The following is a 23,010-nucleotide window of genomic DNA, read 5'->3' as shown; positions in this document are numbered from 1 at the left end:
AAAATTATTCTCTATGTCATCAGTCAGATTGTACCTATTTAGCAAATTTTATCCTGATCCCTCCCCAGGAATCATAGAAAAGTTCTCATTTCCAAAAATACCTAACTTTTATTCCCTTCTCTTTTCCTCTTTGGCTGAGGGGTATTGACTTAGGTCTTTCAGGGAATACTTCTGGTGTGCATTTTATATTCTGGTAGTTTCCACATTGTTTTATAATGTACTGTTTTCACGTATTCCTGCCCAATCCAACCCCACCACCAACATATACACTGACCACTGAATACTGAAAGCCATAGATGAGATTTTATATCTCTTGTTATACCTGTCATCAACATCGTTTCTGAAACATAAAAAGGCTCTCAGCAAATGTGCAAAGAATGAATGTGAGTGGAAAAAGTGGGAGACATGTAGAATCATTTCCTAGTCCCTTCTCTTACTTTTCTGTAATAGTAACCAAGGGATATTTATGCTCACTTCACTCACTTACATTATTAATGGTAAACTTGTTCTTACAGAGTATGATTTTGGATGTGGAGTCTGAACTTTAAAAGAAATAGGTCAACAGAGCTGTCACTTCAGAAATATTGACACAATAGTTGGTATCTGACATTATAAGAGGAGATGAAGTCACTTGGGAAAAATGTACAAGTATGACATTTAAATCTCAGATAGAACCCTGAGGAGCAGCAAGAGTGTTGAGAGCATCTTCCACATGAATATCCAGAGATATAGGAGAAAAACTAGGAGAGAGGGATACAGTGGGTACCAAAAAAGGAGCATTTCAAGGATAATCTTCAGATCAAACATTGTCCAGACCTCTTAGAACTTCCATTCTTTAAGGTAAGAAATCAGCACTCAAGTCTGATTTCAAGACATCTGGGTATAAATTTCAGCTTGGCAACTTACCATTTGTGTGAATTTAGGTAAGCTGCTTAGATCTCCAAGCAGATGTTTACTCTTCTGTTAAATCTTGTAAACAACAGCATCTATCCAAAAAGTTATTTTAGACAGTCTACTATAGTCTTTAACATAATAAGGATAGTCAGTAAATACCAGCTACTAATAATTATTTCAACAAAAATTCCCTATAACCATTTCTTCCACACATCAAGTCCTAGATTGGCCAAAGAGGATTTTTTTCATTTTTTCATTCATTGACAATAAGGCTTACTTTTATTTGTCATATTATCAAGTAAATGGGATTCTACTACTATCAGAGTTAATAAAATCGTTTTTAACCTTCAGCTCACACAATTCCATCCACACTCCATTTACACATACACACAGGAGCCACTGCCTCTTTCTCCTCATAGTCATTTCTTCAGATATAAACTGTTTAACAAATCCCTAGCTTTAGATTTCCAAAGGGATTTGTAACTACTTGCACTTACCAAAACTGGATGTGCAATATGTCCTTGAAAGATAAGAGCAAGAACTCTCAACTTTGACCTCCACTTTATCTAGATGTACCTACTTCTATTTCCCTCAGGAGTGTAGACCCTTGAGAGGAATAGAAAAACAGCCTGCTCTCTGGGATCTCCCAGTAACTTATGTAGAAAGGGTTGGGCCCAGTAAGTTAACTCTTTGGTACCCAGGAACCCCAACAGGAACTACAGACAACTTGTGAGGCAAAACAGTTGGAAAACTACTTAAGTGAGAGGTAAACACTAGAAATGACCTTGATAGAGGAAGTTTGATGTGTGGCATTCATATAGATTAGGCAATATAGTTAAAAGAATAGGTTATTTGTAATCAAAACATGTTAGTTCCAATCTGAGACTACACCACTTTACTTTTATCACCTCAGTTTAATCATCCAAAAAATGGAGATAATAATACACAAATATCAAATAGTTATGAGAGTACTTTACAAATTATTAGTTGTTTTGTGAGTTATTCCATTTATTTCTTTGATCCATTTTGGCAAATGTCATTAGATGAACATCAAAATAGACATATCCTGCAACTCCCTGTTAGATTTCCAACCAGATAGCCCAAAATTACACACTCTCTACATTATATGTTGCATTCATTAGAAGCTTTTTGAATGTTAGCTTTTGCATTTCACTTATATATTTCTAATTTTTATGTAAGTCCTATAGTGGTTTAATTCCTAAATTAAATAATAGTTATTCAAGGCTATGAAGCAATATGAAAATTTGATGATAATTTAAGAAAAAGAAGATATATAATATAATTACATAATATAATACACATATATTTGCTTTAGACAGAGTTTGATCTAAATAATGCAGTCAGGTTGTCCGTTAATAACAAACAGAATGATAATTGATAAAATTCAAAAGAAATATAACAAAAAAAGATGCAACCAGGCTCAAATACAAGAAACACATCTCTGTGAATAAGAAGAGGAACAGAAATTCAAAACAATGAGCAGGGATAAGTCCACTCATTGCTGGGTTCCATGTTTGGGGAAGATCATCAACTACCATCTGATAAATGAAAGTAAACATTCTCAGTGTGAGATGACGGCATCTGAACCAAACTGACTTCCTACGCATCAAAATGGGCCATTCTAGAGGATATTTTTGGTGCCCATCCTACCTTCTTGTGACTTAACATTTTATTACAAGGCAGCCTGACTTCCAACAGTCAATATCTGCATCTCTTTAAGTTAGGCCTTCATGGTAGTCTCTGCCTATACACAACATTTCAAAAGTGCTTCAGAACTGAAATGCACCTGAAACAGCTTTAAACCACTAATAACGCATGCAAATCTATAAATATCCCAGCTTCCTTATCCCTTAAAAGGGTTATCTTTGAGGCACATGTTCTGAACTGGCTCCTAGAGTCACCCAGAAGGAGTAAGACACAGTGGTCTCTTGCTTGATAAAAATAACATTTATTGGCCACTTTCCTTTCACCAAATAACTATTCCACTCCCCTGGTTTTGGGGGCTCAGCTACTAAGTAACCAACTTGTTCTCAAATGCTTTTCACAGTTTCTGCTTTCAGAGGATTCACAATTATAGGCAACCAGTTCAAACAAGAAGGCTGAAAAATGAGTCATCATGTTGCTTAGAGACCCTACCAACTTTAACTGGTTAATAAAATAAACAAATTTGTTTCCTGAACTTGAACCAAGCCACAAGATGGTTACTGTCTAGATTTGTGACAATCAGTAAATCTCAACAACAGCACCAAGAAGAAACTCTGAACTAAAATGAAAACCTAATTCTCTATTGGCATCTTACAGGACTTGTTAGGGAAAATGTAAACAGTAACAACAAATTAATGAGGAAAAATTAACTTGAATTTGGATCTGAATTTAGTGGAATGTCTACAAGAATAAAAAATGACAATTTTTTAAAGAGCAGAACATGAGTTGATCTACTCAAATGAAAACAAGAAAAGAGGGGAAAATAGAAGAAAGTACAATAAAATAGAAGATATGAAACAAAATGGCAAAAAGAATTCTAAATAAGGAAGTAACTACAATAAGTTAAAATGGATTAAACTTCACAATTAAGAGACAGAGAGGTAGGTACTGGACTTAAAAAAAAAACCTGATAACATGCTGCTTGCAAAAGATACATTAAAACAAAAATATATGGAAAAAAATGGGAAAAAGGAAGAAAAATGATTTATGAGGCAAAAATAAAATCAAAGGAGAAATCATCTTAATATCATACAAAAGATATTTAACACAAAATACATAATAACTGACAGATAATGACAATAGATGCTAGTAAAGGAAAACTAGAAAAATAATTTTTCTCTTCTGTTATATAAACCTAAATGTAGAACCACGAAATGTATCAAGTAAATATCAACTTACTATTTTACCCAGCATTTAGACTCAAAATACAATTTTGAGGTATTTAGTCAAAAGAAAACGCAACTACTGTGTACACAATTATTTCTGCACGAACATTCATAGCAACTCTAGGAATAATAGCAAAAAATTTGAAACTACTCAAGTCCTTTAATTGGTGAGTATAAAAAATGTGATAGGCCTCTTGAGCAGTATCATGGCAGTTGGCAAGAACAAGCACCTTACAAAATATGTCAAAGAAGGAGCCAAGAAGAAATCAGTTAATCCATTTTCTAAGAAATATAAAGCTAATTATGAGGATGTTCAGGGCAAAAATTTCCTGACTAGCTTCCATGGCGTAGATCTTACCTGTGACAAAATGTGCTCTCTAGACAAAAATAACAGACTTTGACTGAAGCTGATGCTGATGTCAAGTCTACTGATAGTTATTTGCTAATCTGTTCTGTGTTGATTTTACCAAAAAATGCAACAATCAGATTCAGAAGACTTACTTTCAGCACTAACAGATCCACCAAATCTAGAAGTAGATGATAGAAATCATGACCCAAGAGGTGCAGACAAATTACTTGAAAGAAATTTATTTCAGATAAAACTAGGAAGGACAGAGAAAAGACTTGTCAATCTATTTATCTTTCTATGATATATTCATTAGAAAAGTAAAGTGCTGAAGAAACCCAAATTTGAATGGGAAAACTCATGGAGCTTCACGGTGAAGCTAATAGTTCTGGAAAAGCCATAGGGAAGGAGACAAGAGCTAAAGTTGAATGAGCTGATGGATATTACTCACCGATCCAAAACTTTGTTTAAAATTCATACTTTCAAAGGTGACAAATAAAAAGTCTTATTTGTGAAAAGTTAGTATATAAATATAATGAAATATTATGCAATAACATAGAAGAATGACTTGCTAATGCACGCAACAATATGGATGAATTTTCAAAATCTGATGCTGAGTGGAAGTAGTCAGACACCAAAGATTACACAGTGTATAATTCAATTTATATGAACTTTAGAAATCTCAAATATAATCTATAATGACAGAAAGTAAATCAGTGATTAACTGCAACTGTGATGAAGAAGATTTTGTCATGATGAAAATGTTCTATATCTCTAAATGCTACAGATCAATGCTCATCTGGGTCTTTACATCATGGAAGGTGACCTAAACAACCAAGTACACAGAATGGATCTGACAAGTAATAGCAGCTAGCTTCTAACATAAGCAACCCCAGTGCTGGCACAATGGGATCCTAAATGAGGTAGCTATAGTGTCAGAATTAGATACTGTTCGTGGATGCACAGCATAGGCTTCTACTCTACAAGGCTGATCAAACTTCAGTTTCTATCAAATATAAACCTGGCAGTCATAAAGCACAATGTTAAGCACTTAATGTAACATCATCCCTTGAATAGAAATAAGCCAATGATGGAACGTGATACCCTGGAAGGGGCAGCAAATCAACTTGACAGGAATTGATACATATAATGGGTATGAATTTGCCCTTTTTCTTGCAAGACTATGGCCAGCCTAGTATCCTACGGCTTGCAGTGTTTGAACCACCAGCACAGGGTCTCATATAACATTACTTCATACAAAGAGATACATTTTTAGAGCAAATGATTATAAAAGTAGACACATGACCATGATCCTAATACATACTACACCATCCAAAAGCTTTCAAGCTGGTACAGAAATAGAATAGGTGCCGCTGAGTCACCACCTTATAGATGATCTTCTGTGAGGATAGGACAACATATTCCAGATGTAGTTTACACACTACATCAACAATCATTATACGGAGCTGTGCCCCTATAATTAGCATACATGTATCTGGGAACAAAGATGTGAAAAACCAGAGTGGACCCACTTACCATCACTTCCAGTGACCTACTTGGAAACTTTTCTTCCAGTCTTATAATTTAGGTTTTGTTGAGCTACAGGTCCTTATTGCCAGGGTAAGGGATAGTAAGGGTCCAATTAAAATTTAAGTGATAAGGGCTGGCATGGTGGCGCAGCGGTTAAGTGCGCACATTCTGCTTCTGCGGCCTGGGGTTTGCGGGTTCGGATCCCAGGTGTGGACAGGGCACCGCTTGGCAAGCCATGCTGTGGTAGGCGTCCCACATACAAAGTAGAGGAAGATGGGCATGGATGTTAGCTTAGGGCCAGTCTTCCTCAGCAAAAACAGGAGGATTGGCAGCAGATGTTAGCTCAGGGCTAATCTTCCTAAAAAAAAAAAATTAAGTTATAGCGTCTGCCAAGTAACTTTGATCTCCTCAAGCCCAAAGACTGGCAGGTAAGGAAAGAAGTCATTAAACTGCCGGGGTAATCAACCCCTGGTTATCAGGTAAAAATAAAGATGCTACCAAACAATGGGGGGATGGAAGAAAATGTTCAGTACCCAAGTGGTTGACTGGTTGTCTCTTGGTACTGCCCTGCCAAATTTTGGTGATAAATGAAAAAGTGTAGCAGCCTTATGCTGAGAAGGGAATGGTGTCCACAGGTTCATACCCTTTAGAAATAAGAATCTGGGTCACCCTATCATGAAATACACTTAGACAGTAAAGGTACTAGCTGGGAGGGAGGGGAATTTAGAATGGGTGGTAGAGGTGGGAGATGAAAAGAACAGTTGAGGCTTCAAGAACACCTGCAGTGAGTAGCGTCTGTTGTCATTTATTCACTAACTTTCTATATACATGTTTCCTCAGGCAAATGAATCACACCAAACACTGCAGGAGTTATTCCAAGATTGGGTGAATTTTCTACTTGTAACACTTGATATGAGTGGAGCTAGGGTGGGCTATCATAAGTGCTGCAGTGAATCTCCCCAGCCCTATTTCAGAGCTGAGATAGTCATTCCCGTGCTTCCAGGAGCGGTGGATGCTATTGGAATATAGCTGAGTCCTTCTGGAATTTTTCTGATCCAAATGAAGCTGCCTCACTCAAGTTATGCCCCTGGGTGGTGGGGGGACCTCATTTAGTGACTGGCTGATGCAGGGGTACATGGAATTTGCCTCTTTGACTTAGTTTGAGATAACTCCGAAGAGCTATTCTAATGTCAGAGTTTTCTGTAGGATTAACAGAGGCCTCCATTGCAACTGCTTTGAATGTAAACTATCCTTCTAAGCAACCAAGATTCCTCCACACCTTTACAGGTGTTTTTACTGAAAGTGTACACACACACACACACACAGAAAGAACAAAAAAAGACATCTTTCAGGCAGATCTTCATCTAAAGTCCATTCTTTAATAAATCTTACCTTAAATAGCAGATTCAAACTAATAATGTCTGGGAGAGAAAGGTTTTGGAGTTTCTTCTTTATAGAAGAGATAAGCAAGTGTCTTTTATATGTTAGAGAACATGCCCATAGACATTTTTGAGGCAGATAAATAACGAATAGTAATAATAACAGAAATATCTATTTTCTCTTTATTTTTAATAATACAATTCAAAGACTTCTCTCCCTAACTAGAATGTGGAAAACTATGAAATACATTAATTTCCATGAAAAAGAGGAAGTCCTGGATGGAATAAAAGTCATAATTTTCCCATGGTAATAAAAGAGTAGGTGCAAGAAAGTCATAATAACCTGAAATCCTGAGAGGAATGGGCCCTTCGTCTTTGAGAAGAGACCCACAGCAGCAAATACAAAGCAGAATAAATACAAAGAAAATCAAACTCAGATGTATCATGATCAAGTCCTGAAGAAAATGAGAGATCCGTTAAAGGCAGACAGAGAACAAAAGGCAATACATATAGAGGAAAATGGTGAACAGTGGTAAGACTGAAGACTATGGAATTACATTTTAAAAGTACTGAAAAGAAAATTTGTCAACCTAGCATTCAGTATTTGCCAAAATTATGTTTCAAAACGGAAGCAAAATATGTACATTTACAGATACACAAAATCTTAAAAAATTCATAACCATGAGACCTGCTAAAGGAAGTTTTCTGGACTAATGTAAAATAATACAAGGTGAAAACTCAGATAAAAAAAAAAGAATGAAGAATGCTAAAATGGGTGAATATGTGAGTAAATGTATTTTTTACTTTTTCTTAATTGCTGGAAAGGATAATTTACTTTTAAAAGCATTACAATTGAGAGATTCATAACATAGGTAGAAATATGTACTTGGCAATAATTGCATACAGATTCAGAATGAGATAAATGGAAATATACTGTTAAAGTTTCTTATGTTACCTATGCAAAAGTATAATATTAATTTATGGTGGACTCTGATAAGTTAAAGTTGTATGCCATCATTCAAGGAGTGACTACAAAAAGCAAAACCTAAAGATTTAGCCAAAGAGCCAGTTGAAGAAATAAAATGGAATACTGAAACATATTTGAATTGATTTGATTTAAAGATTCAAATAAGTAAGTAACTGTAAAATAGAGAAGAGAAAGCAGACGGGACATTGAGGGAACAAATAAAACAATTATAGATAAATGTATTAATAATTACATTAAATATAATTGCTTAAAGGCCCCAATTACAAAACAGCAATTGTCACCCTGGATTAAAAAATATGCTAATTACAAGAGTTGAACTTGAAATATAAAGACACAGATGGCTTAAGAATAAAAAGATAGAAAAGATATGTTATATATACCAATATAGGTGAATGAGGCCATATTATTATTATTATCAGAGCACATGTACTTTAAAACAAGTTATAACTAAGAAAGAAGAAGATATTTTGCAATGATAAAAGGGTCAATTCATCAAGAAGTCATAACAACCTTAATATTTATACATGTGATAGAAAAGCTTCAAAGTACACAAAGAAACTAAAAAGAAAAATAAATTCACAATCAGATCTGGGAATTTTAGCACTTCTCTGAGTGTTACTTGGGTGTACGTGGAGATGGTCGTACATTTCAGATTTCTGCATCTTACTACATGTAAATTACATTTCGATAATAAAGAAAGGGAAAACACCTTCATTGACTATCAGAAAAAAAGAGGAAACAAAGAAAAGATGAACCTAGAACGATATATCAACTAATTTGGAATTAAATGATTGCTTGGTAGCCTCAACTGCTTTCTCTAATCCCCAGGGCAGGCTCTCTTGATATAATTGGGTCTCCAAAATCTATGGAACATTCCAGACTGAACTTTTCATGGCCTTGTGGAAACCAATGAGTTAAAACTATGGTCCTGAACCAGGCCCTCCTCTGAGAATTTTTTAAAAATTTCTCAGGGAAATCATTTGTTTACAGAGGGTAGCAGAGCTGGAAGAATTGGTGTCCCATGAGTGAACAACTCAGAAGACAGCTCAAAGAGTCTGTGATCTATAGGTAAAGGTCTTGGTCAACAGATGGTACACTGAGGCTGACAAGCCTCTAGCCTGAGACATTTCTGTTTCACTCTGTGGTTAAATGGTAAGTGCAATAGGGCCCTAACATAATATTGTGCAATAATATGGCTTTGTATCCTGAAGTGTGTTTGAAACACGAATACTCTAAGAATTAGGACTTAGAGAGAACTGTGAATGAGGGTGACTGTAGAGAAGCTCCGGAATTTTGATGTAGGAGAGGCTTAGAGGTAAAAAAAAAAAAAAAGATTGCAATGGAGGAATGAGGAATGGAAGGAGTTTTTATTCGACCTATGTTTGTCTGACAAGAAGAGAGTTTAACAAATTTGGAGAAGCTACGAAAATTAAAAATGTACTAAATCCCCTTTTAGCCATCCATTAGCACTGTTCACTTCACCTGCCTATGGTTCATCTCAGAAAGCATCCAGTTGTTAACCCACAGTTAGACAAATTGCTAGATAGAGTCAGAACTCTATGTGAGACAGAGACTGAGAAATAGGAAAACGAGTCTGATGAAATGGTAAAACCTCTCTGTCTAAGCAAAGAACAGGAAGGCAGACACCCCAGGTCCAAAAGTCAGCTCATGGATATCACAGTCTTAGCCAGTAGACCAGAATCAGGAGAGGGCTTTAGCCTTGGAAGAAAGAGCAGATGAATTATGGTCTTGAGTTATTGGAGGAACATTGGAACAGAGATCAGAGAATTATGTAGTTATGACGAATGCATCATATGCGATTGGAAAGGAAGTGACAAACAGAAGAGCGTAAGGTAATGCTTGGCATTCAGCAGGAGGATAAGACACATGGAAGTTTGAATTCCACTGCTATCTCTTACTAGCTGTTTCTTTCTTTCCTAATTTATAAAACAGAAAGAATAATAGTACCTGCTTCATAGAGTTGCTCTAATAATTAAATATAATGATATGTATAAAGATTTTAAGGAGCTGACCCAGTGGCATAATGGTTAAGCTTGTGCACTCGGCTTTGGCAACCCGGGGTTTGCAGGTTCAGATGCTGGACATGGACTTGCACACTGCTCATCAAGCCATGATGTGGCAGTGTCCCACATATAAAATAGAGGCAGACTGGCACAGATGTTAGCTCAGGGCCGGTCTTCCTCACCAACCCCCTCCCACAAAAAAAAAAAAAGATTTTAAAATATCATTCATCTGAAAAGAAAGTATCCCTGCATTTTAGTTCTTTTTTTTTTTTCCTTTGAGGAAGATTAGCCCTGAGCTAACTGCTGCCAATCCTCCTCTTTTTGCTGAGGAAGAATGGCCCTGAGCTAACATCCATGCCCATCTTCCTCTCCTTTATACATGGGACGCCTACCACAGCATGGCTTTTGCCAAGCTATGCCATGTCTGCGCCCAGGATCCAAAACGGCGAACCCCAGGCAGCCAAGAAGCAGAATGTGCGAACTTAACTGCTGGGCCGCCGGGCTGGCCCCCTTAGTTCTTATTAGTAATCAAATTTAGGACTTTCTCTGAAGACAATTTACTTCAGAAATATTTGAGCGATTTCTCTACATAAGACACTATACTTGGGAAACAAATGCATTGGGAGGTTCTTGAGGATAACTGTTGCTAGTAGGAGGATTATTATGTTTCAGACTGATCAGGGCTTTGTCAACTATGTCTCTTATCCTCAGAGTAAGTCTATTATTTTAGTGTCTCCTGTCCATCAGTAATGCTATGAGACTTCACAGATAAATATTTATCTTGAAGTTCACAAAAAATTGGAGCAAACATTTTGAAGGCAAAGCTATCTGCATGTAAAACTTGTCTGACACAATGTCTATCACTTAGTAATAGTTCCCAATGTTCTCTTTTATCCCTTTTTTTAAATGTCTACCCCTCCTTTTTTTCTCCTCTCAGCTTAAGCACCATCTTTTTTCATTTTCTTTTTTTTTTTGCTTACTGAGACTTTATTTTTTATAGAGATAACATTGGTTTACAACATTATATAAATTTCAGGTGTATATCGTTATATTTTGATTTCTGTGATGACTACATTGTGCTCACCACTCAAAGTCTAATTGCCATCCATCACCATAAAAGTGCCATTTTACCCCTTTTTCCCTCCCCCTCTACCTTCCCCTTTTGTAACCACCAATTTATTCCTTGTGTATATGCATTTATTTGTTGTTGCTATTTTTATTTCCTACATACAAGTGAAATCATGCATTATTTGACTTTCTCTATCTGACTTATTTCACTTAGCATAATGCCATCCACATTGTTGTAAATGACAAGATTTCATACTTTTTTACAGCTGAGTAGTATTCCATTGTGTATATATATATACATATATATATATATATATATACATACATACTACATCTTTTTTATTCTTTCATCCATTCATGGGCACTTAGGTTGTTTCCAAGTCTTGGCTATTGTGAATAATGCTGCAAAGAACATAGGGATGCATAAATCTCATTGATTTAGTGTTTTTGTGTTCCATGAATAAATACCCAGAAGTGGAATAGCACGATCATATGGTTCTGTGAGCCACTGTAGCAAATTCATCAAACTCACAGAGCGGGTTGTGGGAACTTCTGATATATGGCCAGAAGTCAGAAGTACAGGTAACAACCCAGATTAGTGACTGGCTCCCAAAGTCCAAGGAGGGGGTTGTGGGGCCCTCCCATCTGTGGCTAGTTGGTCAGAAACACAAGAGACATCCTGGACTTGTGATTGGCATCTGAAGAAGGGGCAGTGGCAGTCTCAGGACCGAGCCCTTAACCTGAGGGATCTGATGCTATCTCTGGTTAGATAGTATCAGAATTGAGTTGGATAATTTTAGGACACCCTGCTAGTGTCCTGAAAATTGCTTGGTGTTGTGCGGGAAGGCCCCACATACACATGTTGCAACTGAGTCTCAGAACTCTTTTAGTCATAATGTATTGAAATAGTTTCTAAAATTATATCAACAACTAATAAACATAAGATTCACATTGAAATGGATCAAAACTGTGGAGTAACTATGTATTCGTTATAGTTTTTAATATCGGTAAGAATGCAAATATACAATTAATTGTGATCCTTAGATTACAGGGAAATGACAGAGACAGCCAAAGTGAAAAACTTACCTTTCCACATCCTCAAATCAGAGAAAATCTTCACATAGAATTTATGGATAATGCCTGCTCTGAAAGAAGGAGAGAATCTTCAAATACCTACTCAGAAGGAGGAAATAATTCCCAAGATCAGTTCAGTTAAATGGAAATCAATTCAGTTTAATGAGATCTGATTAATAATGTTTGGATGTGTACTATTTGCCGGGAACTATGTGTGGTGCTGACAATGTCAAGATCATGAGACATGATCTGTGATCTTAATGAACTTACTGCCTACTGTGGAAGGCAGACAAGTAAACAACAAATCATAGGACCATTGCGGTACTATCACAGAATTATAATGCAAGTTATAGTAGAGGAACATAGACTCTGCTTGAAGTCATCAGGAGGGAAGACTTCAAGGAGAAGATGCTCATGAGATGACCTAATTAGAGTTGACAAAGAGCTAATAATACTGTCTTAAAGAACCCTTGCATACTGTCACCCTAGGGATTTTGGAAGTGAGAGAGTGGCCAATACCCAGATCATGACATAACCAATGCTTTATCCTTTTAGGAAGCCAGCTCAGGTCTCCTAGAAGAGGATTTGTCCTTAATGACAACACATTAGTGTGTCATTCTGGAGGATGGACTAGTTGGAAAGTTTGTGTTTCTGATTCCTAATAGTCTAGAGAGTCTTCTGACAAAGCCCAAGCTTCTCCCTAAATTTCTCTAAGCAAAAAGAGGAGAAATTGATTTGCTCTATGAATCTTGGAACTGCATTGCCACTGATGAACTGCATTCCATAAAGAAAGAGAAAACTCTCAAATGTACCAAGTTAACTCAGTTGTCTGTGAAAAAATTCTATATTCGTAGGACAGCTGTTTATCTTACAGTATCAGAAAAAAAATGGATCCAGACAACACCAACACCTTAAAAATGAATAATCCATAGGAGTGCTCTCCATATTTCAGCATGGTAAGAGAGAAAGGATTCTTGCACTTCCTATACATGCCAACACAGACTCTCATAGATATAAAATGGCTTAGTCAACTGGACTACAGGCCAGCCATGGCAGGTGGCAAAGTTACAGACATAGTATGCTCTGTACAAGAAGATTGCATTTTTCTGCTTCCATACAAGATGGGATTTTTCACTGAACTATAAGAGAGGGTTAACTGTCAAGCACATATGCCTTATTTTCTGTCCTTTTTTCATATTGCTTCCTGTAGAGAACTTGTGAGTAGAATCAGCTTTAGAAGCTCAAGGCCTGGTCTGAAAATGTTTGAAGTAAAAGACTAGAAATTGGAGAAACTACTTATCTGCTCTCTCAAAATCTAAATCCTGCCTTTTTCTTTGTTTCTCTTTTTTTTTTAGTTCTGCGTTCACTCTGGACCACGCAAAAAGAGTTATCTTGTAGTTCAGCCTGACTGTACAAAGGTTTTCACTGGACTAGGGATGGGAAGGGGCAAAGCCTAATAGTAAAAGGGGAATTTATTTGCAGGTCACTGCTCTTTATGTGGGTACTTTTTCCTGGGGACCTTATGGAGTAATGGGATTGTGAAGATAGTACCTATATTCCTAGTTCTCCTTGTCAATTAATACATCTGACTCTATTATCAATAGTCTGTTTGGAACAAATTCCTCATTCTTTTATTTCTTGATATAAGAAGTTTTTCAAAGTTGTATTTTCTTTGTTTATGTCTCAGACAAAATTGTTAAAAGGAGGGAGATGAGTATAATAGACCTATGTTGAAAATGTCATTTCAGGTCTGGGAGTAAATACTTTCCAACTGATTTATCATGCACACTCTCAATTCCTCTAAAATTGAAATCACCACCTTCTTCCTGATTGGAATCCCAGGACTGGAGCATGTTCACATATGGATCTCTGTCCCCATCTGTCTCACGTATTTAGTGGCCATCCTCGGCAATTGCACCATCCTCTTTGTGATCAGGGTGGAGCCCTCACTCCATGCACCTGTGTACTATTTTCTTTGCATGTTGGCTGTCTCTGACCTGGGCCTGTCCTTCTCATCCCTCCCCACTATGCTGAGGATCTTTATTTTCAATGCTACAGGAATTTCCCCAAATGCCTGTTTTGCTCAAGAATTCTTTATCCATGGCTTCACAGATATGGAGTCCTCAGTGCTCCTGGTCATGTCTTTTGACCGCTTTTTGGCCATACGCAACCCTCTGAGGTACAGCTCTATCCTCACCAATGTCAGAGTTGCCAAAATGGGCCTGGTGTTTCTCATTAAAAGTGTGCTTTTAGTGCTCCCATTTCCTTTCACCCTCAAAAGATTGACGTATTGTAGGAAAAGCCTACTTTCTCACTCCTATTGTCTCCATCAGGATGTCATGAAGCTGGCCTGCTCTGACAACACAATGAACTTTTTCTATGGTTTCTTTGTTGCCCTCTGTATGATGTCAGACAGTGGATTCATTGCTGTGTCCTATGTATTCATCCTGAAGACTGTGATGGGAATTGGATCCAATAAGGAGAGGCTCAAAATACCTGTGTCTCCCACATCTGTGCTGTGCTCATCTTCTATGTGCCCATTATTGCTTTGGCCTCCATGCATCGCTTTGGCAAGCACAAGTCCCCAGTGGCCATGATTCTCATTGCTGACATTTTCTTGCTAGTGCCACCTCTGATGAACCCCATTGTGTACTGTGTGAAGACGTGACAAATCCGTGAGAAGGTTCTGGGGAAACCGGGTCTAAAATAAATATTTTGGAAAAAGTGAGGCAGTATCAGCCAGGATCAGAGAATAAAATAATATCTTTCTAAGCAAAGTGTTATGGAATTTTCATTATTATATTTCTTAATCATCCTTATAATTAGTACAACGTATGGGCTGGACACTGAGGTCTATGAATTTAGGACAGACAGGGGCATTGAGAGGTGTGTATGGGACAATTTTGCATTACTAAAATCATGAATCAATATGCTAATATGCAATTCTAGTTACACTGTTTATAGCATACAAATAAATACACATGAATGTAGAGATTGTGCCCCCTTATAGAGAATGCATACTAAAGAAGCTGGAGGTTAAAGGATGTTACCCCAATGCAGTTATTGATTTTCTTTCAGGCAGCCTTCAGACATGTTGCATTTGTTGAGGGGCCTTCAGTCTATTTAATGCAAATTCTTGATTTTCAATTTAGGTGAAAGGAGTCTATTGTCAAGTGTGAATTGGTTAAAGATTTTCTCTGTTTGCTCTTTCCTTAACAATCAAATAAGGACAGCCAGTGATTTTTGCTTACCTTAGAGCTCTCATAGCTTTGAATTATGACAATAAACTCTCACATAATGTTCTTTAGACCGACCAAATTTTCTCTTTATGTTACAACAGGGTTCCAAGAATTAATAACAGGAGAACAGAGGGACAATTCTGCTATTGGTAAGAAATAGGAAAGCTAGTAGTACAGTAATTTTTAAAGCACTGATATTCTTGATTAACTGTTCTAAAATATTTGTTCTAAAATAATGGCTCTCCTGCTTGTATAGGTACTTAGTATTTTGAACTATGATATGTTCAATTGCACTAAATAACCTAGAGATAATTTTAAAGTAGCAGAAAAATGACCATATATTAAGCAACATAAAATCATATTCGTGTGTATATAGTTCAGCTAAAAGTTTAGAAAACATAAATAGGCAACTAAAGATGATTGGCTATCTTAAATTATTTTCTGTAAAATTCATTTGTTTCATGTTCATTTTTTATCTGTGAGTACTTAGCAGCAAAGGTATAAAACATAAAATTTAGAATAAGTCAACCAAACTTTAACAATTTTTTACTATGAATTGGGAGAAAACTATTATTAATAAACTTCAATGTTATCCTGCCTGAGTTGAACTCACAGATAATTACTATTATTTCTGTTTCAAAAAGCCATTTTGAAGGAGTTATTCTCTGAATATTAAATATTCTTATAGATATTCTGTCCCCAGGTGAATTGAACTGAGTTTTTGTTGTTCAATGGCTGACCCCATTTATCTGCCATAGCTTCATCATGGAGGGGGGAACAACCTTTCATGACTCTTCCCAGGTTGTTTCCAATTATATTATAATTATGAATTCACATGTCTGTCTCTCTTGCTTATATTTTGTTTCCTTAAAATAATTGCATCCATCAAATTTATTGGCATATCTCCAGTAATTACACAATGTATATAAATGACATCTGGATAGTAATCTGACACCTTTCTCAACTCATTTTGAAAAATAAACAAACAATCATAACACCAATAAAAAATCCTTTCATAACTCAGGATATGAAGATAAACTACAAGCACACAACACATCTAGAATGAAAGCAAATCTATTGCCCAAATCGGTAAGGATTAACAGAAATTTTAAGTCAAAGAACCTGTCCTGAGAAAACAGCTCATATCTTATTTAACAAAAAAAAGCAAACAGGTTGTCAAGAAAGAACCAAGAAAAACACTCATCCTCCTTTTAGTATTTGCCCTCAACTTAGAAATTTAAATCTTTCACAGAAAGAAGCTGTTCAAGGTCTAAGATGTCAAGAAATGTCATTTCTGGATCATAAGAGTGACTAGGCTAAAAGTTTTCTGTTTTCCTCAATTATCATACAGGTTTAATGCATTGCCGATTAAGCTTCCAGTAATATTTCTTTGAGAATTTACTGAAATAATTCTAAAAATAGATTTATGAGAGTAAACTGGAAAATATAAGATAAAAATATATAGAAACTATAATGAGCTCCATGTGATACTGACTTTTATTAAATAGCTATAAAATTGTGTATAGTCTGGTCAACAAATCAATGGGAAGAATGAAGAAATAATAAACACACTGCAATATACCATCCATGGTATAACAATATACAATGAAGGAACATTAAAATATCATTTTTTTATTTTGCTTTCTTTTATTGAGGTATAACCTACATATAATGTTATATTAATTTCAGTTTTACAGCATGATGATTCCATATGTGTATATATTGCAAAATGATTACCACAGTAAGTCTAGTTAACATCTGTCATCATACATGGTTACAAAATTTTTGAAAATAGATTACATAAATGATACTAGTAGAAAAAATTACTACCTATTTAGAAAACCATGTTTGTGTATCATGTGTTATCAGACACAAAAATAAACTAAAATAAGAACTAAGTTCAAAGATAATTTAAAATTCTATTTAAATATAAGTAAATAAATTAAATCATCACTAGATGGGAACAATTTTCAAGGAAAATAACAAATATTAAAAACAGAAGGGAAAAGTGTTACATTTTTTTACTAAAAAGCTATTAGGTATACGAATAATATTTAAATAGTTATAATTTAGAAGATAATAACAATAAGGTATATTCAGTGCTTACCGGGTACCAGATATCGGGCTAGATATTTATCTATACTAACTTCATTAACTTTTGCAAGAACATGGGAAGGTAGATTTTATTACATGCCTCTGTTTTGTGAATTAAGTTAAAGCTTTTAGAAGTTAAACCACTTTTTCAAGGACACAGAACTATAAGGTGTTACGAGCTTGAATCTAAATCTGGGCGATATGTTTCCAGGGCCTACAGCCCCATCCACTACACTAGACTATAATTTTGCTTCCTTCTAAATTTAATAACTCATATTCTAGGAAACTAAGAACATAATCAGAGTTGTGATCAAGTATGTCCTTATCAAACTACATATCAAGGGTTATTTTCTATGATAAAAATACTGGAAACTACTGAAATGCCAAGTAACAGGAAATGGTAACATAAACCGTGATATACAAATATTATTAAATATTATTCACCTATGCAACACAGCATCAACAACTCGGTGATATTTGCTAAGTGCTGTATTAGGTGTTTAGGATTAAATGAAACATAAACCAAGAAGCTTACAGGCTGCTGATGGAAGAACAAGTAAATGAATAATTAAATCCACTGAGTAAAGTGTGGTAAGTTTAAGCTTGAGTGTGAGAAAGGACAAACAAAAGAATGGCAGCTTGCCCATTTTAGCAGAGAATCAAAGGTGCGCTTCCTAGAGGAAGTAAATTATAGTATAAAATATAATTTAATAGAAAATAATGAATAATATCAAACAAATTGTAATAATAGTATATATGATAGAGTGTACATTATTATCTTAGTTCACAAATATATGTGTGTGTGCATGCAAGTTAGCTTATTAAAAAAGATTAGGTCATATATCATAAAATCTCTCATTAGTAGGATTGTGAAAGATTTTTGTTATCCTTTTAATATTTTCTGAATTTCTCAATATATTTGAAAAATTGTAATTATATATAGTATATATATGTGTGTGACATTTATAGTTAATTATATAATTATAATTAAATACATTCCTTGAAATAACAACAAAACAGAAATCCACGTCCTATTAACAATTATCATAGGGATGAGGTACACTGATGAAAATGTGTTTGGTATTGAGAAGGCAAGTGGCATTTTAAACCAGATATGAAAAGTACGTTTGGAGTAATAAAAGATTAACGCACATATGGCTGACTTCTTTAGATACTGACAATTATAAAACTGGAAGAATGATTGCACATTTCTACAATTGTTCATCTAAAATCTTTAGAATTGAAAATTTTTAATACTTTATAAAAGCCCCACAACCCTTGAGGCATTACACTGTATTCAAGTAAAGTTATATTTCTGAAGTGAAATGTGTGAATATTCATTCAGTGTGCGATAAATAACGACCATAAATATATTCACGTTAGTTCAGGTTAGCTTTTGTTGCCAATAAGTTTTGGCAATAAACTTATCAAATTAAAAAAAAAACAAAAAAACTCTGTTTCCGGATGTTTTTAAATTCATGGATTATGCATAGAGTTGTGGAGCTGCAAAGGAAACTTTTAGAAAGATCTTCCAATGAAGCAAGGAAAGCGCCATTGATATTGGTAAAAGCTAACGAGGAAAAGTTTGAATGGTCAGATTAGGACGTGGTCTGGGATGTCTACTCTGCCACAGGTTGATTTCGGGGTCAGAGTCTCTGTTGTAGTGTGACGCTCTCTAAGGAAAATTACCTTTTCTTTCTCCTATTTTACGGTTCTTCATCCCCACTGGCCTTTCTTAGCTGTTTACAAGCTCTCTTCCATCACTAGGCACAGCAACGTCTGGGCTCAAAAACATAAATATTGAAAAATATTGTTTGGCATTTTATGTCATTCCCCATAGTCCCCAGAGATTACCATGTAACCTCATCGGGCACTTCTAATATACTCAAGTCTGACAATTTTTTCTACCCCACTCCTATTCCTCCAATTCTTATCTAAATTAACATATCTAAAATCTTTGCCTAAATTCACAAATTCTCTTACTTAAGTCTCTTTCCTTAAGGTTGTTTTATTCTGGGTTTACTAACATGCTGTCTGTCTAAGAAAAAGTCTTCTATTCTTAATCCTTGTTCTGAAACAAGATATCTAGAAACTAGGTGCACTTGGGACTCAAACTTTTGTATGTTAGCCATATTTTGTCCCATTGAAAAGGATAGAATCAAAGGGACATTTATTTGGTAGCAACATGAGGATGGACAATTGAAATTTGAAATACTGAAAGGTGGTATAATGGAATACAAAGACTTCCCACAAAGTGCATAAGGCCAAGAGAGGTTCTTGCTTTAACGCTGGCCTCGAACTCTGAAAAACTGAACTTTATTTCCAATTGCACTATTTTCTGGATAGTCCCACACTGGTTTTTTACCTCTTAAAATACTGATTTCGACACCCTCTTGTGTGATGTTTAAGCAACACGAGGGAGATATCAAAAGCACCTGAATATCCTGCATAAAAAAGAAGTTGTACAAATAATTGTAACTATAGATGATAAATGGAAATCAGTGTTAATGATTAGAGAAAAGGGGATGGGTTTCAGGTAAAGCAGAGTCATGAAGTTGTCAGTGCTTGAGCAGAACAGAAAGCTGAGGCAAACAAACCAGAGTTTGGGAGTGGTATTCCTTGTCTGCCAGCAGTAGAAAGTCGATGTAGAGGGAGGAGACATGTGGCTCAGGTTGGAATATCTTCCTGGTCCACTGTTCTCGGACAACAATTATCCTAAGTGGAAGAAAAGTTTCATAACTCTGCGTGTGAAAGAAAAGTTAGGAGAATTCTCCCAACATCCTATCAACCTTATACTGAGGTTACTTCACAAAACAAATGTTGTTAATCAAGGTAATCCAAAGATTCCTTATTAAAAAGCGTCAAAGTCACTGTGCATTTCTACAGTGAGAAGTATACCAAAAGGTTGCGTTGCCTAACAGCTAGGTAGAAAATTAACAATCCAAGAAAAGAGGGCAAAAAGAAAAAAGGTGCAGTCCTAAGACAGAGCAGACACTAAAGAGGGGCTATGGAATGAGAATCAGAACTGTATTAGAATATCTAGGAAATGGGAAAAATAACGAAAGGTGGCATGTGAATTTGTATATTGGACTCATTGGAGGTATAACTAATAGAATTGTGAAATTCACAATTGGAATTGTGAAAGTTTCACTTTTGCTAAGGAGAAAAGGGATTAAAGAAAAGATAGAGGTTCTGAGAGTGCATCTGTAAGGACACGGGGCTCTCTAGAGGTGACTATAGGAACTGAAACAAGTGTGCAAGAATTTCCTAGTTTAAATTACAAATTTCTATGTGCGTGCCTTTACGTACACGTGTAACTTTGCCATTTACCAGCTCAAGGAAAAATCTTCATTGCACCCTGGGAAATTTGACCACAGAAACAAATGATTTTGTTCAGCTGAATGCAAAAACAAAATTATTGTCATTTATTTTTAGTCTAAGAATTATTGTTTGTAAGCAGATGATTAAATTGGGATAAAATGATCTTATTGTGCTTTCAGTACATACAGAAGTCCGTGTAATTGTTTTAAATTTTTGAGGGACATATACACAATTAATTTGGTTTTGAATTGTAGGGTTTCTTTTAAATTCTTTGGCAAGCTTAGGGGAAAAATTAATCTCTTCTTCCTGTCCTACAATTTAATGGAAATTGCCTCAGTAACCAAAATGCCTAAGGATGACACGGACTCAAATCCCTTTCCTACTCAAATACAATTTATGTACTAGCAAGTTCTCCACTTCCATCCCACTCTCCTCTGAGATCCCTTCACATTGGGGCCCCGTGAACACTTAGACTGGAACAGCCGGAGCACAGCCCGGCGGATCGTCCTGGTCTTCAAACTATAAATGATAGGGTTCAGTACAGGTGGTAAGAGCAAATAAATATTGGCCAAAACACTACAGATCACCCTTGGGGTGGAGCTGAGGAGGCGGTGTGTAAAGGACAGGCTGATCATCGGCACGTAGAAAACAGTGACAGCACAGATATGACACACACAAGTATTGAGAGCTTTTTGTTGCTTCTTAGGGGCCACAATGCTCAGGACAGTACGCAGAATCAGGACATAGGAAAAAAGAATGAACAATAAGTCAGTGCCAGTCAGGTAGAGCTGAAGAAACATGCCCAAAAAGCTACTGATCCGGGGGTTGGAATATGTGTATTTGATCACGTCTGAATGGTAGCAAAATGGGTGGGAAAGTTCCTGGCCTCCATGAAAGGATACACTCTTCAAGGCTAGAGTCATGGGAAAGATGAAAATTACTTGTCGCATGCAGATGACCAATCCAATCATCATGATCATCTTATCTGTGAGGACAGTGGCATACTTCAGTGGGTTACAAATAGCCATGAAGCGGTCAAAGGCCATGGCTACCAGCACTGAGGACTCCAGGAAGGAGAAGCTATGTACAAAAAACATTTGAATGAGGCAAGCTTTAAAGCTGATCTCCCTGGCATGAAACCAGAGAACCCCAAGCACAGTGGGGAGGGTCGAGACGGTCAGACATAGATCGACAGCTGACAGCATGGAGAGGAAATAGTACATGGGCTTGTGGAGACTCCGCTCAACAATGATGACAAACAGGATCATGCTGTTTCCCAAGAGGGCGACAGTGTAGAGACAGCAGACAGGGATGGAGATCCAGACATGAGCAAGTTCCAGCCCAGGGAACGCAGTGAGGAGGAAGTTTGAGGAGGAGGATGTGGTGTTATTGTAAATTACCATGGTCGGTTGAGGACAAGCCCTGAAAAGAGAAACAATAACTATAGTGATTGTCATTTTGATCCTCTTTTCAAGCCCTAATTCTTTTATAAACTCTTCCCAAAGTACACAATTCTTTCTCTGTATTCCAAACCCCCAATGTAATTATAGTACCTATCACATAATTCTACAGGATCTTGAATTTTTCTTGTCAGAATCTGGCCCCATTTTTCTCCCTCTCTCTATTATAACCATCAATCTCTCTAGGCCCATCCCCACCCTACTGCCCAGATTTGTCCTGATTTGAAGTAGGAAATGCTTATAGACTTATGTCACATACATGCACCCACACCAACAAAACAACAGCAATCATAATTACAACCAATGAGTCTTTGTATTAAGTCTCCAAGCTATATAAGTTTCTCCAGAAATAATGGAGAAGCATCAGAGAGCCACTGGGCACCTGTGGTGGCATACTCCATGATGTCCTTGCTAGAAGTTGGTCTGGGATATCGTATTCAGAGTTATTCTTGTACCCAAATCATTAGCCACCCTCTTCTAGCAGATTGTTAGGAGTCTCCTTTTGGTATCAGGGTTTCTTTATTCCTTTTTCTATAATGGAATAGTTCCTATAATTCCTCCGCTCCCCACTCCACATGTGTATGGGACTTAGATTCATCTTGTGCTCTAATTCTGTTTCTCTGTGTACTTTTCCAGGTCTACTGAAATAACTGGGTCTTGTTCTCCTTTTCTCCATCTTACACATTGGGGTACTTGTTTCTC

General features: G+C 36.3%; 1 protein-coding gene and 2 pseudogenes across 1 annotated transcript; 2 read left to right on the top strand and 1 right to left on the bottom strand.

Moving 5' to 3' along the window:
• The first annotated feature begins 3,991 nt into the window (after positions 1 to 3,991).
• Positions 3,992 to 4,602, top strand: LOC106831595 (40S ribosomal protein S3a-like; annotated as a pseudogene).
• A 9,373-nt stretch (positions 4,603 to 13,975) lies between these two features.
• On the top strand, positions 13,976 to 14,904 carry LOC106831696 (olfactory receptor 51A7-like; annotated as a pseudogene).
• Positions 14,905 to 21,242: 6,338 nt separating this feature from the next.
• OR51T1 (olfactory receptor family 51 subfamily T member 1) lies at positions 21,243 to 22,251 on the bottom strand. The gene is given in 2 exon segments (XM_014841902.3): positions 21,243 to 21,287; positions 21,289 to 22,251. Coding segments are annotated over 2 exon segments (1,008 nt in total).
• Between the last annotated feature and the right edge of the window lie 759 nt (positions 22,252 to 23,010).

This window comes from Equus asinus, chromosome 20 (genome assembly GCF_041296235.1).
Source record: "Equus asinus isolate D_3611 breed Donkey chromosome 20, EquAss-T2T_v2, whole genome shotgun sequence".
Lineage (NCBI taxonomy): Eukaryota > Metazoa > Chordata > Mammalia > Perissodactyla > Equidae > Equus > Equus asinus.
Note: the sequence above shows the minus strand (reverse complement) of the source record. Positions and strands in the feature narration are given on the sequence as shown.